General features: G+C 41.5%; 1 protein-coding gene across 3 annotated transcripts in view; it reads left to right on the top strand.

The window, feature by feature from the left end:
- The window catches only part of CABP1 (calcium binding protein 1), a 39,671-nt gene extending 25,727 nt beyond the window's left edge, over window positions 1–13,944 (top strand). For all 3 annotated transcript variants that reach the window (XM_063454589.1, XM_063454590.1, XM_063454591.1), the window contains 5 exons: window positions 7,392–7,422; window positions 8,126–8,269; window positions 8,369–8,478; window positions 8,941–9,088; window positions 13,447–13,944. In XM_063454589.1, coding sequence (XP_063310659.1) covers window positions 7,392–7,422; window positions 8,126–8,269; window positions 8,369–8,478; window positions 8,941–9,088; window positions 13,447–13,472 — 459 coding nt within the window. In that variant the 3' untranslated portion in view covers window positions 13,473–13,944. The remainder of the gene's footprint in view (window positions 1–7,391; window positions 7,423–8,125; window positions 8,270–8,368; window positions 8,479–8,940; window positions 9,089–13,446) is intronic.
- The last annotated feature ends 4,684 nt before the right edge of the window (window positions 13,945–18,628 follow it).

Raw genomic sequence — 18,628 nt, 5'->3', positions numbered from 1 at the left:
TTGAAATTATTTGAATTTCCAGATTGAAACTATGCGTTGCATTTGGATTTAGGTTTGCTAAAATTATAAGTTTAGTGAACTAACCCCACAATCTATCATCTTAATATACATGTTTTAAACTGGGACTGGATCTTTGCCTGATTTGTAATGTATTTACTTTTCACCTATTTTTAACTAATATGGATTTTGGAACAGTGCAAAATAAAATATAGATATCTACAACTCTTTATTATTGTGAGCTCTGTCTTTTGCACTTTGAAGTCCGCATGGAGATAGCATAAAGAGAATAGGAGAAATCAAACAATCACATCACTATTTACTAAAGTGAGATTTGTCACTAAGGCAAAGTAAATTAAAAAAAATAGGGACAGAAGTCCTAATATATAGACATATAATACCACACCGGGTGCCCGCATTTCATGGCCCCCCGAGGTCAATGCGGCGTCTAGGTATTATATATCTATGGGGATATGCTGTAACTTCCTATCCCAGCCTCTCTCCACACACAGTGACCCCTACTGGCCGGTGCTGGTATTGCAGAGTAATCTCCACTTATTCTGAGAAAAATACCTGCATTTGTATTGCCAGTATTACTGCAATACCGGCACGGCCAGGCAGTCTCAAATACCGGCTGTGCCAGTAAAATACCAGTCAGGTGGCAAACCTAAGAGTAGTGTGTGTGTAAAAAAAAAAAAAAAAAATGTAAAAAAAAAATAAATTTTTTAATTTTTTTTTTTCAATGGGCCTATTCCATGGGCCTGGGCCTGGAGCTGCAGCTCCATCAGCCCCTATGTTAATCCGGCCCTGGACGTAGCCATTAATGTTGAGTGCTAAAGGGGTAGGCAGTGTATTGTTCTGGAATGTAGAGGATTGTAGCAGCTGGTCTTAATTAAAATGTAACTCTTACTTTAGTTTGTAATGTGCTGTACACACCTCTTAAACATAAAGATGTTTATTGCTGGGGGGGATACGGGGGGACGATACCACTGTACCTTTAAATAGGATGTGAGGGGGAATTTGCCTAGTAACGTTTGCGTTCGTCAGACTCTTGGCTTTCAAAAATTTTAACAAAGCACACAGAGTCTACAGAAGCAGAAACAACTTGCAGAGAAAATGACGCAAAACTGATCGTACTTCCATTATTCTGTGCTTTGATTTAAATAATAACACTTGGACAGAGCCTACTACGTGTAAACTAGTAGGCTCTGTCCAAGTGTTATTATTTAAATCAAAGCACAGAATAATGGCAGTACAATCAGATTTACAGCTAGGCCACCATGGCTGGAATACATCTAGGGTAAACTTCTAAATGTCCTAATTATAGTAGAAAATAAAGGGAAAATCACACAGAGGCGGATGAAAATCATGAAATACAATATCATCTTAAAATATGACGATCAACAACCAGTCTGGATTTATTAGCTTGAACTATCTCCATAAGAAAATGCAATAAATAAGTAGGCCATCCATACATAGCAATATATATAGCACACTATATATATATATATTATAGAACATATTTTACTTATACATTATTCCCCCCAAAATGGTACCAATAAAGTGCATATTGCATGTATAAATATATCACTATATGTAAAAATAATATACCAGACATACATATCAAGTTAAAGTGCATACATATCGAACCTACAATGTAACTGAAGGTATACTGACCAGGGCATCGGGACCAAAAAAGCACTTTATTGGGGCCATTTTGGGTGACCGGATGTATAAAGAAAATCGTTTCTATATTAGATAAGGTGTGTTTTGGATTTCTTTTTTCTGGTCTATAATTTTTCCTTATTTGGTCATAGGATTCTCCCATTTAGCACCCTATAGAGATCTTATATACCTATTACTGTGTGACCCATATAGTTGAGCGCTCTGATGAATCTGTTTATTATTGTGCATACATAGCTAGCAGGAAAAGTATTCTAGTGTTTTCTGAGCACCCTTGACGCTTTGTTTCCTGCACAGGATACACTCCCATCACTAGCCCTGGGCAATGACAAAAGTGGCAGGGGTTACAGTAGTCTTCCCATGCTCTAACACATGGCTTACCAACACCTTCTCCAGATCGCTAGCTCTAAGTAATGACATCAGTGGCAGTAGTTAAAGTAGGCTTTCCATGTACCTACACATGGCTTAACACTTTCTCCCCATCACTAGCCCCAAGGGTGACAGGAAACGTGGCATGAAAAGGACCTTTTTCTCCTGGCCAGAGATCCAATGTGATGACATTAGTTTAGAAAATCAGCACCTGAGACAGGATATAATTGCATTATACAAATGTATTCTGGGCCAATACAAACCATTGTCTTAAAATCTATTCATAAATGATTATATATAAGGTCACACAATTAGACTTGAAGAAAGGAGATTTGGTCTAAGGCAAAGGAAAAGTTTTTTTTTTATAGTAAGAATAAAGATGTGTAATTCTCTGCCTGGAGAGGTGGCTTTATCAGAATCTATACAGATGTTTAAACCGCAATTGGATATATAATTGCAAACATAATATTCAGGAATATAATTTTTAATTAGCTTCTTGATGCAAGGAGAGATCTGACTGCCATTCTGGGGTCAAGAAGGTTGTTTTTTTTTTCCTAGTTTGTTGCAAAATTGGTAGTGCTTTAAACTTTTTTTTTGGGGGGGGGGGGTTGCCTTCTTTTGGATCAACAGCAAAAACAAATGTGAAAAAGGATGAACCTGATGGACGCAAGTCTCTTTCGAGCTATGTATTTATGTACTATGTAGACAAGAAATAGCGGCAGAGGATTGAGAATATGTTCTCGGAGAGTGCTATTGGGAGTGGGAAGTCACAATACAGTGACAGCCTTTCCATTTTAAAATTCTGGGCTACCCACACTTCAGACTGCTTCACTATATGCCTGTCACAAACCTGAGGTGGAGTAAGGCTGAGTGCTGTACCTAGCATAGTCCTAGCCCAGGATGGTAGGAAGCAAAAGGGAATTGCTTAGTTATAAAAAGATGTGGCAAGCTTATGTTTCATGTGCCCACTGAGAGTTCTCTGCATTCCAGTTTTGTTTGGGCAAATGGGTGCTTAGTCCCAGGAAAAAAGAAACAACATGATTGTGTAATATGTTTAACTAGATTGTGTGGATGAGAGCACTACTAATGTCAAGTGGTCTAGGCATTGTTAAAGTTTTTATTTACCCTTATGCTATGTGTCACATCCCCCTCACCTCCATACAGCGTGGCCATATCCGATCGCTGCGGTCACGCTGTGTAAAAAATACTGACCTATGTAGCCAAACAAGTGCTCCCCCAATACTGGAAACAAAGCGTAACACCTCCGCTCACAACCTGGTTTGGCCAAATGGAGGAACTCAGGACAATAGAGGAACTGACTATGACAGCCAATACCACTCCAACGACCTACACGGACATATGGACGTACTGAATCCTTGAGGCAGCAAAGGAAGGATTCCAACTGGAACTCAGAACCGACAGATACCACAACACAGACAGATAAGACCCAGAACCCACACTCCGGACGACAGTTGACCAACCTAGATCCCCCCGACTATCCTCTCCCCCCCCTCCCCAACGACCCACGCTGTACAACTACCCCAACCCACTCAAATACACCTACCCCTACAAGGGATACTCAAGCCCTGAACAGAGGTATACATGGAACCGCACGGAACCCCCCCGACTTAACGGGAATACAACCCCTGTAGCACACACGACGAACAAACATGATAACTTACGAAAATCCCGGGAGTAACACATAATGCACACAACCACCCATCCGGAACCGCGGAAGCCAAAACCCACGACACAGACACACCCCTAAATACATGCACGACACACAAGAAGTTAACGTGAGGGACACACAAACCCAACCCAGGCAAAACTGCACAACCCAGAGCGAAGGGACCTGCGAGTCGCCTAACAGTAGAGGTTGGAATGGAGGCCTGCGAGCCCCAGCACATATAAAGTACGAACCACAACTGATATATAAGAACCGAATAATAGCTCATGAGCACCGGAGCATTGTTTAATTCTGTGAAAGGTATTAGCGATACTGTGAAAACGCCGAGGAGCCCTGGTTGAAACAGGTGCCCCTTTGCTCAGTTATGTAAACTGATAGTGGACCCCCACTACACACCATTACCTGCTACTGTCGTACAGTCGGGGGAGGTGCCGGATCTGTAGCCGAACCCATCCTATCTGCTAAATACCACAAAGAGCGGCAAAGCCCGGTTGTTCCTAAGCCGTGCGGATTGGGTCTCTCCCGGCTCTGTGCTGTACATGTCGCGGTGCCACCTTGCATGGGGTTGGGCTCTATCCCATCAACCCATCCTGGCCTCTTGTAGAAAGACAGGGTATAGGGCAAGAGCCATGATACGGGGGGGACAAAAGAAATAGAAAAAGGTGCTTAGTTTTACTTTTTTCCTAAAGGTCGCAGTTAACGGATCTCATTCTATATATTCCGAAAACATTCATATTACTCTCTAACCTTAAACAAAGATGGATATTGTAAATGTGGTTTACTTCAATTATAACATGTACAAATACATGTATCATAAGAGGTGCATAAAACCCGATAACAGGGACCTGCGAGTCCGTCAACATTGTGGGCCTGCGAGCCCGAACAGATATTAACATTTTCTTCTTATAGTAACTCACCTTGGAGACCTGCGAGTCTCACGGTTTCCTAAACTTGAATAACGAAAAAAAAAAAATGATATTCACAAAAAATAAATTATAAAATACTGACCTGAAGCAAGTCAGCTTGCCATCCAGCACCCTCGTGGAGTGATTGCCGGCCGGTGAGGCATTTTAATGAATGCAGGCCGCTGCAGTCCCACAAAGCATTTTAGCCCCGCCTCTGTACTCAACAAAGATGGCAATGCCGTCCTTGGGGACCCGGCTTTAAATGCCGGCGGGCGGCATAGCATGTCCACACCGTCCTGGCCACTTACCTGCTCGCCAGCGATCCCACGCCGGCTATCGTGTTGGGGGGACTTACCTGGCATCCCAGGGAGTCCCCCTGCTGCCGATCCGGCCCTACTGGGCCATGTGATCGCGAGGTCCTTGCGAGGACCTGACGTTAACATTGACGGAATAGCAGTCCATAGCAGTGCCAGCAGGGAGAGTGCCAGGAATGGCAGGTAGTCCTCCTGCTGCCTGTAGAAAAGTTTAATAAAGTTTAAACACAGTTTAGAATTAAATAATATATTATACTTAGATCATATATATAATATTATATATATATGATCTATAAGTATATATATATATATATATACACACATACACTTTACATACATACACATACACTGTCTAAGTGTATTTTAATATTTTTATATATATATATATAAAAATATCAAAATACACATAGAATGATATTAAATATATGTATAAATATATAAATACGTTAAAAATGAAAAATACTAAATAAATCATTTAAAAAATCTCTATATATATGTGTAATTTCATTCTAACTGTGTTTTGATATATTTATATATACTGATATCAAAATACACTTACAACGAAATAATATATCTATCTATATACATAAATTTATATGTATATATGACTATATATATATACCTATATACAAATAAAAATAATTTTAAAAAATTATATATATTTATTTTTATTTATTTTTTAAATATATATATTTTTTTATTTCTATGTATATATTTATGTAATATTTTTACATAATTAAGTAATTTGATTCATTACAATTTGCGGGACCTGCCTGATAACCCAGACAGAAAGTCAAGAGAATTTAATTTGCTAGCACTATATGTAACCCTATAACTTTCCAAGACACCATAAAACCTGTACATGAGGGGGTTCTGTTTTACTTGGAAGACTTCGCTGAACACAAATATTAGTGTTTCAAAACAGTAAAATGTATTACAAAGATGATATTATCCGTGTAAGTGACTTTTTTGCATTTTTCACACACAAACGTAACTTACACTGACGATATAATTGTTGTGATACGTTTTACGGTTTTGAAACACTAATATTTGTGTTCAGCGAAGTCTCCTGAGTATAACAGTACCCCTCATGTACAGGTTTTATGGTGTTTTCAAAAGTTACAGAGTCAAATATAAGGCTTGTGGTTCAGTTTATTCACATTGAAATTCACCAGATTGGGGTATGTCCAGTCTTTTTTAGTAGCCACTTCGTTACAAACACTGGCCCAAATTTTCGTTCAAATTAGTTTTTTTGCATTTTTCCCAAACAAACAAATATTAACGCTAACTTTGGCCAGTGTTTGTGACTAGGTGGCTACTAAAAAAGACTGGTCATACCCCATATGCCATCATGGGGGGTAATTCTTATTCCTGGGCTACCATACGGTCTCAAAGGCAACGTAACCAATCTGGCGAATTTCAATGTGAAAAAACTAAAAAATGTAACATGCTATATTTGACCCTGTAACTTCCCAAAACACCATATAACCTATACAGAGGGGGTACTGTTTTACACGTGAGACATCGCTGAATACAAATATGTGTATTTTTTTGCAGTAAAAGCAAACAGTATTAGGACATTCACAGTTAAAATGTCATGCAGAACTAAAAAAATAACAAAATGTCTTAATTTCTCAAATTTATTTATATTTTATTCCTATTAAATTCTGTTTTATAGCTAAATATTTTATGTTAAATGAAAGCCCTATTTCTCCTGAATAAAATTATATATAATACGTGTGGATGCACTTAATATGAAAGAGGTGAATTATGGTTGAACAGACATATAGACATATAGTTAAATTCCAAGTTTTGTTCACGTTTAATTTTGATCAAAACGTGTACATTTGGCTCAGTGCTTAAGAGGTTAATTGTACTTTTCAAACTGTGAATTCTCGTCAAATTCAGCAATTATAAATGAATTTTGCAAGTTGGAGGCACATGTGGAGATAAGTGGAATACCCTCTTACAGCTTCAAAATAAACATTGCATTGAGTGAAAATGCAAATCCTTGCTAAAAAAAATAAAAAATGGTGCATTGTTCTGAACTGAAGACCTAATTTACAAAATCAAGCAATGTTTCTTAACCCCTCACTATTCCCATAGTATTGGGTGGAACAGCTACATGAAACCTATCAGGCCCAAGGCAACAGCCCACAATAAACAGTTTAATGATGCAGTGCTGCTTTCTTTATGGCCATAATAGAAAATCCTTCCCACCGTAATAAAATACAAAGAATATGAGTGCACAGACATTGCGATCTAAGAGCTGTCACATACACCCCCTCCCATCCTGCCCTTTTACCTTATGTCGTCGTTACTCTTGTGTGTGATTATTTTAGATTATTTTAGTTCAACCCACTAATCCTGCTCGCTCTCTGTCTTAAGTACACAATTGTTTTGATCTAATCTTTGTCTCAATATGCCTTGTTTTAGGACAGAGAATTACGCCCAGAAGAGATAGAAGGTAAATGCTTTAACTATGGACTACATTGCTTGCTTGATTATTGGAAGTCAGAGTGCAGTAATATTATAAAATATATCACTATAACAGACTGGAGCATGAATATGGAGTATCAGGGTCCCCGGAAGCATGAGTTTGTTTGGCCCCATTAACCATCCTTATAAAAGAATGAAAGTGTTGGCACTGGTAACCTGCCTTGAGCCTTGGGTCTTAATCCTTCTCTGGATAGGATATAGGCAGGCCCAGACTCGCTGACGAGCTGAGGCCGACTAGATAGATTAAAGGTTCTCCCTGGCCAGCCCATGCAGGGCCAACTTTCAGTGAGTGTGGCCAAAAGAAAGAACTTAGTCCCTTTCATGGTTGGTGGGGAGATAAAAGATCTCCCAGAGATCGGTCTGCTCAACCTTTAAATGCCGGGTCAAATCTTTTTCCCAGTCCGTCCCTGGGTACCATTGTGGACTGATAGTAATGTGACAAGTGTGTAAAAATACTGTATGTTAACAGTGGGGGTTTAATGTGGCTTGGGATAGCTGTCTGCAAAAGGGGGTGTCTAATATGTTTAAAGAGAGGTATATTTTACATAAGAAATATAGAATAGGTGTCAGGGTGTGAGTTATAATGGAAGTATGTTTTGAATGAAAGTATGTTACATGCTCCAGGAGGCATAGTGTAAGTTATTTCGGATAACTTCTGGGTTTTTCTGCAGAGCTCAGAGAAGCATTTAAAGAGTTTGACAAAGATAAAGATGGCTACATAAGCTGCAAAGACTTGGGAGACTGTATGAGGACCATGGGGTACATGCCAACTGAGATGGAGCTTATTGAGTTGTCACAGCAGATCAACATGAACCGTGAGTCCAGCTCCCCATCATAATCGTAATTTCAGGAGAAATCTCCTTGGTAACCATGAACTTAGTAACAATCTTTAAACTTACTTCCTTGTTTCCTAGTTGGAGGCCATGTAGATTTTGATGATTTTGTGGAATTGATGGGACCCAAGCTTCTTGCTGAGACAGCAGATATGATTGGAGTAAAGGAGCTTCGAGATGCTTTCAAAGAGGTAAACATAAATTCCTGACACCATATGTATTCCGTATCTAGCTAATCAACATTCTTAATGTGACCTCATATCACTCTCTAGACAGAGTATTAAATAAATCCTGATTGTAGATTGAGAAAGGTCCTGCCACCTAAAATTGCTTAAAAGGCCCAGGCCAGCTGTGACCACATTCATTAGTAAATACTGTGGTGGATATATGTAAGAGTTTGTTCCCTGGTTGTGTGGATAGCTCACCTTCCCCTTTGTTGGAAATAAGACATTTGCAGTATTAATGAAACAGAAAATTATTTTATGTGGATAATTAATGCATGGAAAGTTAGTGCAGCTGTGTAGTTTGTTAGTAATATTTCACGCTCTAGTAATTAACATCTGACATCATTAAGAATTGCTTGTCCATTTGTTTTAATGAGGTTGTTACAATCATAATTACTGTTGTGTATTGTATTTTCTCTAATATGCCAGTTTGATACTAATGGTGATGGAGAGATCAGTACAAGTGAACTCCGTGAAGCAATGAAAAAGCTCCTCGGACAACAGGTTGGCCACAGGGACATTGAAGATATTATACGTGATGTTGATCTCAATGGTGATGGCCAGGTGGACTTTGAAGGTAAATATAAAGGAGCCTGGGCAATCTAGAAAGTATTATTACATTTTGGAAGAAAAAAAAAATCAAGTGCAATAAACATTATTGATTGAGCAGAAACAAAGTGGAGCCACTTTTTGCTAGAAGCATTTTTTCTTGCTGAATTGTAAACTGAAGATCAAATGACAATACAAATGAGATATTTAGGAGCAAGGCTGTGTTCAAGACTTGGTTGCAGAGATCATGTCAGCATGCTTGTATGCATAGTGTTAACCATGTCTTACTTTGTCCACGCATGAAGCATGGAAACCTTTTAGAAAGTTTAGGGTGCCCATATAATCAACTGGGATTGAGTAAGGGAATATGCATAATTTCACTCAAAAAAGGTTACACTAGGGAGCAGAGCTTAGCGCCTGAGCCGAACAGACGCTGTCAACCCTAGCTCCAGATATTTGACTAATAATCCGACAAAATCTGGGGTACCCCGCCGCCATCTGAGCACTTACCTGCACCCAACATCATCAGGAGAGGGTGAGCAACAGACCCCTTTCTTGTACCCGAAATCAGGCAAGAAGGCTCGCCGCATATCCGGGGCCTATTTAGAGTATTCAGCCACAAGGGCCACCACACGGGACCTTGAGGCCGAGATTGCTGAGCTCTTTAGCTCCCCTTGGCTGCCTGACAATCCTCTCATCAGATAGACGCCATGGGACGTAGATCCCAAAAACCGCAGCCTAGCTCCAGCAAAGACTCTCATGACATTGGGGCAGTGCTACAACGCCCAGCAGCCTCCAAGATGGCAGCCCAGTCAGACAGCGGAGTGAACAGGGCAGATTACCAAGCAGACCCGACTGTATCTGGGGACACAATCTCTCCCACGACACTCCTAGAAGAAATGGCAGAAAAAGACCCGCTAGCCCCAGCAACTAAACAGGATATTGCTAACCTCTTAAGGGGAGCTAAGACAGATGTCAGCGACGGACCTGGATGCAGTCCACACCGAAGTGCAGACAGTGTCACGCACACAAGCTACAGAGGAAGAAGTCCTGGAGCTCAAGCGAGAGGTACAAGGGCTGAAAGACCAAATGCAGAGCCTACATAGGACTTCCCTGACACAGAGGGTAGATATCACTGTCACGTATTCACCCGCACATAAAAATGTGGTTAACGGCATTTACTGTCCTGACAGAAAAAGTTGTGCCGAGCAACATTACCGTCCTGACAGGAAAAGTTGTGCCGAGCAGCATTCATGCACATGGAAACCTGGTAATTACTTTTGGGGTCAAAGGCCGGTCATGGCCAATCAAATCCACAGGAGGGTTTGTGCTGAGCAGCAATCATGCACATAGAAACCTGGTAATTGCCTTTGGGGTCAAAGGCCAGTAACAGCCTATCGGATCCACAAGAGGGGTATTTAAACTCAATTCTCCTCTTGCTCATTGCCTTGTCGTGGTTTTATGCCTATGGTTATCCGAGAGTGCGTTCCTGATCTTGATTTTCTGGTATTTGACTTTGGCTTTGTTTTGACTTCCCTGATATCTGGTATCCTTGATATTTGGCTTTCCCTCATCTTTGTGTCTTCTGTGTCCCTGACATTGGCAAGTATTTTGACTATTCTTGGAGATTCTAAGGTCTGGTTATATGTTATCCTTAGTCCTAGGTGTGACACAGTACTGCGTGCTGGATCAACTTGTAATCCTGACACACTGAAGGTCACAATAGACGCGCAAATATTAAAATCCAAAGCGTCCGGGACTCGTTAGGTCAGGCCAAACTGCCACACTACTTAAGGCGTCTGACAGAAACACTCCTACCTCACCCTCAGGCTAAAAAGCTCCAGTTTAACGACTGCTACAGGATCAATAAATCCAGACAGCCTCCGTCCAATGCCACACGGTCATTCATTGTCGTACAAGAACCGCATTTTAGCAGCAGTAAAGAGCAAAACCCCATTGGACTTTGAGGCTTCCAAGCTGACATTTTTTTCAAGATATCACCAGGAATATTCTACAATGCTGGAAGTCCCTTGGCACAGTCACGGGTCAATTAAGAGAAGCTGGAGTGGAATAACGCTGGACTCTATCGAGATCCCTTACAGCTACTACAGCGGATGGCAGATTGAGGAGAATCACCTCCATAACAGATGCTGCATCATTCCCTCAAATAGTGGGACTAAGCCCACATCCAGACGAGCCTAATACCTCCTCCAATACTCAGTCCTGGGATCCAGCCCGAACAAAGCCGTTCATACCTGGAAGGGCTGAGAAGCCGGGTGCAGCAACCTGAATCACCCTCTCTGTCTCACACTGTATTCTTTAATTATATTTTTGTTCAGTATTATAACCGTTAATTTAATCTTTTCTCTCATGCCTTAACACAACGTTAAGTAATTTAATGCCTAACTAGGCCTAGTCTATTCACACAGTTCTGCCCCAAGACGGGCCATCACAGCTACGATAGTACCCAGACCCATGAGAAGGTTCACTAATCCCCCCTCCGTGTCCCCCTTGGTTAGGGGTCATTCATCTACCAGTTACAAATGACAGGTACCCAACATGCCAACAGAGGTGTCATTTAAAGTAACACCCGACTTGCCTACATGAGAATAGAACACCACTATCATGGTGGCCCGGTGTCAGACTAGCCCGTTACAGTCAATTGATCATCCTACCACCCACCTAAGAGGTACCCACACCTAACACGGCTAACAGATACGAATCATAACACACAGCTCCAACTGATATACACACAGAAAAAAAAGTAAAAGAGGCATGCTAATGTTGACTGCTTAAAATTGTCAATGTTACACATTTGTGTTTTTTCTCAAGTTATTCTGTGAACTCTAAATGCCTGTAAACTTGCCTCAATAAAACAAAGATTGACAAAAAAAATGTTATACACTATTCTGAAAAGAATGAAAAGTAGTCATCATTTTGCACTGGTTTTGTTTTTTCTATAAGAAAATCAATACATTACAACAGTGTACACAGGGCCGGACTGGGAATACAAAGCAGCCCTGGAAAAAAAAATCTATGCCAGCCCCATAAGTCATTGTGCTATGTAGTGTGTGTGTGTTTTAATATATATATTATTGGTATATTTCTTTTTCTAATTAAAAATATTAGACCTTTCAGGGTAATTAAATTATACAGTAAAGCATACTCACATGCAGACACAGACAATATTACTGACACAAGCTCATTGATACACAGGCTCACAGACAATCTCACTGATATACATAAGCTCACTGTCACACACACACAGCTCACTACAGACAAGCTCACTGATGCACACACACTCTCCCTACAGACAAGCCCATTGACACACACATGCTCCCTACAGACACGCTCACTGACACATACGGTCACTACAGACAAGCTCACTGCACACACATGATCACTACAGACAAGCTCAGACAGACTCATGCCCTTACAGACAATCTCACCAACACGCACACACATGATCCCTACAGACAAGCTCACTGACACACACACACAAGCTCACTTACTAGCAGGTACACACACACACACACAAACTCACTCACTAGCAGGCACACACACAAATAGAAGCTCCCTCACTAGCACACACACACAGAAACTCCCTCACTAGCACACACACACAGAAGCTCCCTTACTAACACACACACACAGAAGCTCACTCACTAGCAGATGCACACACGCAGACAGAAGCTCACTCACTAGCAGGTACAAACACACAAGCGCATTCACTAGCTGGTACACACACACACACACAGAGGCTCACTCACTAGCAGATGCACAAACACACACAAACAGAAGCTCACTCACTAGCAGATGCAAACACACACACACACACACACACACACACACACAGAAGCTCACTCACTAGCACAAACACAAAGCTCTTCATTCCAGCGAGGTCTGGGGGAGGGGCTTGTGTTCGAGAGGCCGGGCTCAAGTGTGGAGGCGGTATATATGGCCGAAATTAAGGTAAATAGTGCAGGGAGACTGACAGGTCTCCCTCCGGCCGCAGGCAGAGAAATTGCGCCCGCTCCAGCCCCCAGCTCCTCCCTCATTACTCCCCTCGGACTGACACAGGCTGGCACAACCCAAGGGGAGAATCATTTAAATTACAGGAGCCTGATCAGTGATGATTAGGGCTGTCAGCCAAGGTGCCGCGTCCCACCGGGAAATTTCCCGATATCCCGGTGGGACAGTCCGACCCTGAGTGTACACTCATTTTCCGTACTTACTAATTGCTAGAGTACAAATTCTATTGTAGTTTACTTATTGCATTGTTTGTTAGGAAAAGTGTATATGGAGTTACTATGTTCTACTGTTCGGTAGGATTGTGTTCTTTGGTTAGTGTATATACACATGTTGACTTTAAGTATTTATTTACAGAGTTTGTCCGGATGATGTCACGTTGAACACCAGAAGATAAATGACTGTTATCTGAATGATATACCTGCCCTGGAGAGGCAGTGCCTGCACCAGTATCCTAACATCCCTGTCATGAATGGGCAGTGCCCATGTTACCCATACTGTCCCCACCTGGAGGGGCTGTGCCCATGTTACCTCCAAATGTTCTGTTTGATGGTTATGGAATCCTGCATAAACGATTCCAGCTGTATGTTCAACTGCTCTGATTCATATCGTACTGTTCCACAAATATAGTTTCAAACCCAGCATGGACCCTAACAGCGGGGTAACTTTCATGGCCTTTTTGTGACTTTTGGGCTTAAGGAAGATCCCTACAAAATGATGAAAAAGAGCAGACCTCTTTATGCATGAGTCAGACCCCTGTGTGTGACTTTACTCTTAGAGGATTCGTGCAATAATAGATTAGAATGTGCTTCCCGAATTTCCACAAAGTTAAATAAATAATCAACATTATCAGTATTTGTGGGTCTGCAATGGAAAAGTTGTATGTATTCTACTGACTGCTACCTAATTAACATATATATATATATATATATAAACTGAGAGACAAACACAACAAAAAAGTATTGTTCAAACATTTAACCAATATAACACAATGCGGATGGTGGATATAAAGCTACAAATAAAATATATATATTAAATGCCAAATTACCGTGTCAGATACCAGTTAAGAGTAATCTGAAAAATCTCTCATTCTGTAGAATAATAAAATGCTAAATAATAGGTAAAACATTTCGAATACTGTGCCTAAAGCAACATAAATGCACAAAACTATATAACAGTGGCCCACCAATGCATCACGTTACTTTTTCTTGTTCTATTTCTCCTTTCCTCCATGTTGTGGGAGAAAGAGATGCCTTGCACATTGAACATGGCTGAGTGATCAGAAGCTGTGATAACTGAAGTTGCGTTACGTTCTTTCAAATAAAGCATTTAATACCAGAATATGCCTGCTGTTCAAAAATCTGAATAGTAGCCCAGAGTTTATGTAGTGGCCTATAAATACCAGGTGCAAGGCAACCACATGCCATCTGAAAGCTTTGGTTGGCCACACAACTAGACCTTCTTAATAGAATAAATACATTAGCACGGTCAATAGTTCTGCTATACTTAGCTTTGGGTGTTCCATCCATCTTCTTCTGGAATGAGGGGGGGGCACAGGTTCAGTGAATTAAAATGCAGTTTCTGATGTTTGGCATAGCGCTCAAGTTAAGGAATTGTGATTAGGTTCCAGTCTGGACTAAAAGTGACATTGTGAAATCAATAGGGAAAATATATATATATATATATATACATATATATATTACACAGATCTTCAAAATCACTGTCCTCTATGGCAGTGGTAGGCAAACGTCGGCACTCCAGATGGTTTGGACTACATTTCACATTTTGCCTTTACAACCATAATCCTGGCATCATGGGAGATGTAGTCCGCCAAAATTTGCCAATGCCTGCTCTAGGGCAAAATGCAAGCATCAGACTTTAGCTCAGCAAATCAACAATGGCAGTCCACAGCATATCATCCATCCTACGACTGACCAACCAATCCAACATTGTGGTGGTAAACAAGAAATGGAAGACTGCTGTGGTTGTGGATGTGGCCATAACGTCAAGAAGTAAAATGAGAAGGCTGAAAGAGGAACTAGAAATGATGTGGAAAGTAAAAGGCAGTAGTAGTCCCAGTTGTGATAGGAGCACTCAGGGCTATAACCCTAAGATTGGGGGAGTGGCTTCAACAATTTTCATGTAGAACATCTGAGATCACCGTCCAAAAGATAAGGTAAGAAACAGCTAAGATACTGTGCAGAACCCTCAGACTCCCAGGCGTTTCAAGAATCAGACTTTGGTGCAGAGGCATCTGTATCTGGGACCAAGAGACAGCATCAGGAAACAATGTTTAGATACACAGCAATGCATGCTGGTAAAACACAGAGAGTGGAGTATTACTTAAGTTCTAGACTGGAGTAAAGGGGACAAGGTATATTCAATAAACAAAATACAAGGGCTCAAAATAGGTCGGTATAGATCACATAAGTACTTAGCTGAAGGGACGCTGTGTAAAATAAGAAATAGAATGTAAACACTTGTACACACAAGCAGAGGCTTCAATCACAATATGTGTCATGCTTGCTATGGGAATGGAGTGACAGGATCGACATTAGGCTTCTGCAGCTCTGCAAAGGTGAGATGTTGTAACCTAGCAGGATATAGGGGCACCTAGGAGGGACCAAGGTCAAAGGACAAACCTTTGTAAAACCGTTTTCTTACCAGGGAATGGTGGCGGGGTATTCTACATATGATGGTTTGCGTAACTCTTTAAGATTAACCTGTGACAGGTTTCTTTTAATTCCAGAATTCTGCCTGTCACAACACCAATAGAACAGCATTATATAAGACACCACGCTGTGATACACTCCAGTAACTGATAAAAATAAAAAAAAGGTCAACCAATATTCATTATTATTTTAGTACGGATAAGAAAATGTTTGAAAGGAGAACGATTTCAAAAGAAGATGCAACAGTAATTTGTACAGTGAAAAAGCAAAATATGACAGTTTTACAGCTTGATTGCAAGAGAGTAGAGGTAAAGATGCAGAGGGCTTTACTTCTCTTTGGTTACACAGCAAAGTTACTCCATTGCTTGTACAATTTACACACCTTCAGGGGAAGCATTGGATTTGCTGAGTGTGTTGTTTGCTATGTCCACAATGCATCTTTATGAGAAGCATCTGATTGGACCATAGATCAGCAAGGATGTTGACTGCATCATGGAAGGATTCAGCGGCTGCCAGCACACTGTCCAAAAGTGAGTTTTTGCAGCTTTTTAGGCCTCCGACGCTCCAAACGCATCCCGATGTCTAGTCCGGACCTCATACATAACGCGGAATACTCACACAACGCGGAATACTCACACACTGCCCCTATATATATTTAAAGATACAAGGTCCCTTTTTATGACGTCATCTCCTTATGACATCACACATACATGTAACCAATCACTACACATATAGTGTATTTAACTTCCGGGTTGCTCCTAGTTCATTGCACTGTCGTGGTTTCTGTACACCCAAGAGCGCGTAATATTACTATTCTTATTCTGATTTCTAACCATGGCTTGTCTGACAATTCTTGCTCTCTGTAACCCTGACCTTGGCTTGTTTCCTGATTCTCCATTATCCATGACCTTGGCTTGTTAATTGTTTATACTGTGTGTCTGCTTGCATTTCTCATTTTAACCTGTACACTCTAAGGACCAGTATGCAAGCCTACCTTGTTTTAATCCAGGTTTGTGTGTTCCTAGGTTTGGGTGCCAATCCTGACACCTTCACAGCATGTATTTATAATATATAACATACAGCTTTCAGTCTTGTATTGAAAGCTGTTGTTTTTCCATGTTTACAGGGGGTTAAATAGTTGAAAACACTGTAAATCGAAATATGATGTCTGGCAGTCAAGCAGTAACAGCTTTCGCTGGAGAGCAATGAGCAGGTTGTATTGCAGAGGTTTATGGGGAAACGTTGAGCTTTTTTTTTTCATTGTGGGAAAAACGAAAACAATCGAATGATGAAATAATCAGGCAATGGGAAAAAATATTTTCTTTTTTTAGTATTAGAAAACATGCATCTTGCATCATGTAAAATAAAATAAAGAAAACAACAAATAAATTCGGATGTATGTCTGTCATTCATAACCTGTTACAAGTCATTGTGTGTCATTTTTTTTTTTTTTAAATCTTTATTTTTGCAGTGCATGAAAAAATAACAAGCGAGCATGCGGTACCCCGACAGCATTCCTCATGCTTTTCATTAACATTTGAAACAGTAGGGTATATGTTAAGTCTTGCACTTTCTTTTTTTTTATACGTATATAATAGAAGTCCAACATAGGTGAAACAAGCTGATGAAGCAATTTAGTAAGGTTTAGGTGGGTTCGCATAATTCAAGAGCAGTGTGAGGGTTAAACAGGCTTAGGCATATAACAGGTTAAAGTATATCTTGTTGAGCAGTGTTAGAGTGCCTGGGTCTGTGGGTGAGTACTAGAGTGGCCTTGAGTTGCTTGTCATGGTGTCTAATCCTGTGGTAATGCCTGCAGTGTGACCGTTTGCATCGTAGGGCCCTGAGCTCTCTGTATATCGGTGTCTCATAAACAGACTGGTTTACCAACGTTATGCTCTACTCTCTGCTTATGTGTAGCCTTTACCTTGTTCTGTTGTGTAGCTGTTGATTTGTGCAGCACTATGCCATGTTGCATGCTCGGTGGAACGATAAATACATAGAGTGAAATTGAGTAAGCAGACTAAACTTTTGCGTATCTAGTGCAGGGCACGTTAATACAATAAAGTCCCCTGTGGTTCCCCAGGATTGAGTCCCTTTTTGGCCGGGTCGGCTTTAGTAAGATCATTTCCCTTAGTGCAGTGCCATGCAACCTATTCAGTCTCCCGGTCATGGGTCTCGGTTTGCCGTGCGTCCTGGCTGGTTCACCCGATGCCTCGTCGTTCCCTGCTGTGGGTGCCCGTGGATCTACCCTTAGGTGCGGTAAGTGGTCGGGAGTGGGTGGGGGCGGTTGGTACCCTGGTGCCTTCGTGGGGTCGTTCCTGCGGCTGCGGGTGCCCGGAGCGGGCCCTTACTCGGTTTCTGCCGTGGGGTTGTTCTGTACGAGGTGCACGCTTTCTTTTCCGACGCCATTTTTTTTTTTGTCGAGTGTTTCGCTGGCACAGCTCCCCGCCGTTGAGGATCAGGGGGTGACTGTCGAGGTGTCTGGGTCTCCGTCTGGGACCAGTATGTGGGCAGGAGTTGGTGGGGTCGTAGGGTCATCCCTGATACGGTGAGTGCTTGTAGTGGGCTTGCGTTTGGCTTCTGCGGTGTCCTCTGCTTCGACGCCTTGTGTGTGCGAGGTGTGTGCTCTCCTCTCCGCCGCCATGGTGTGGTTTTAGATGCCACCGGTGCTACGATTTGTTGCTGCGGATCGGATGGAGGCTGTCTAGGGTGGCGACGTGAGCTGGGTGGTCTAGGGACCCGTTGTTGCAGCCGGTGTTTGAGCTTAAGCCAGAATTCGGCGAAAATGCAATCCAGGTTGGACCCGGGTTCTTGTTGGGCCTCGTGCTTGCTGGAAGGCAGCATGGCTTCCGCCATTTTAGGTAGGC

The sequence above is a fragment of the Pelobates fuscus genome, chromosome 5 (genome assembly GCF_036172605.1).
Source record: "Pelobates fuscus isolate aPelFus1 chromosome 5, aPelFus1.pri, whole genome shotgun sequence".
In the NCBI taxonomy this organism is placed as follows: Eukaryota; Metazoa; Chordata; class Amphibia; order Anura; family Pelobatidae; genus Pelobates; species Pelobates fuscus.
This window is presented reverse-complemented; position numbering and strand designations above follow the sequence as displayed.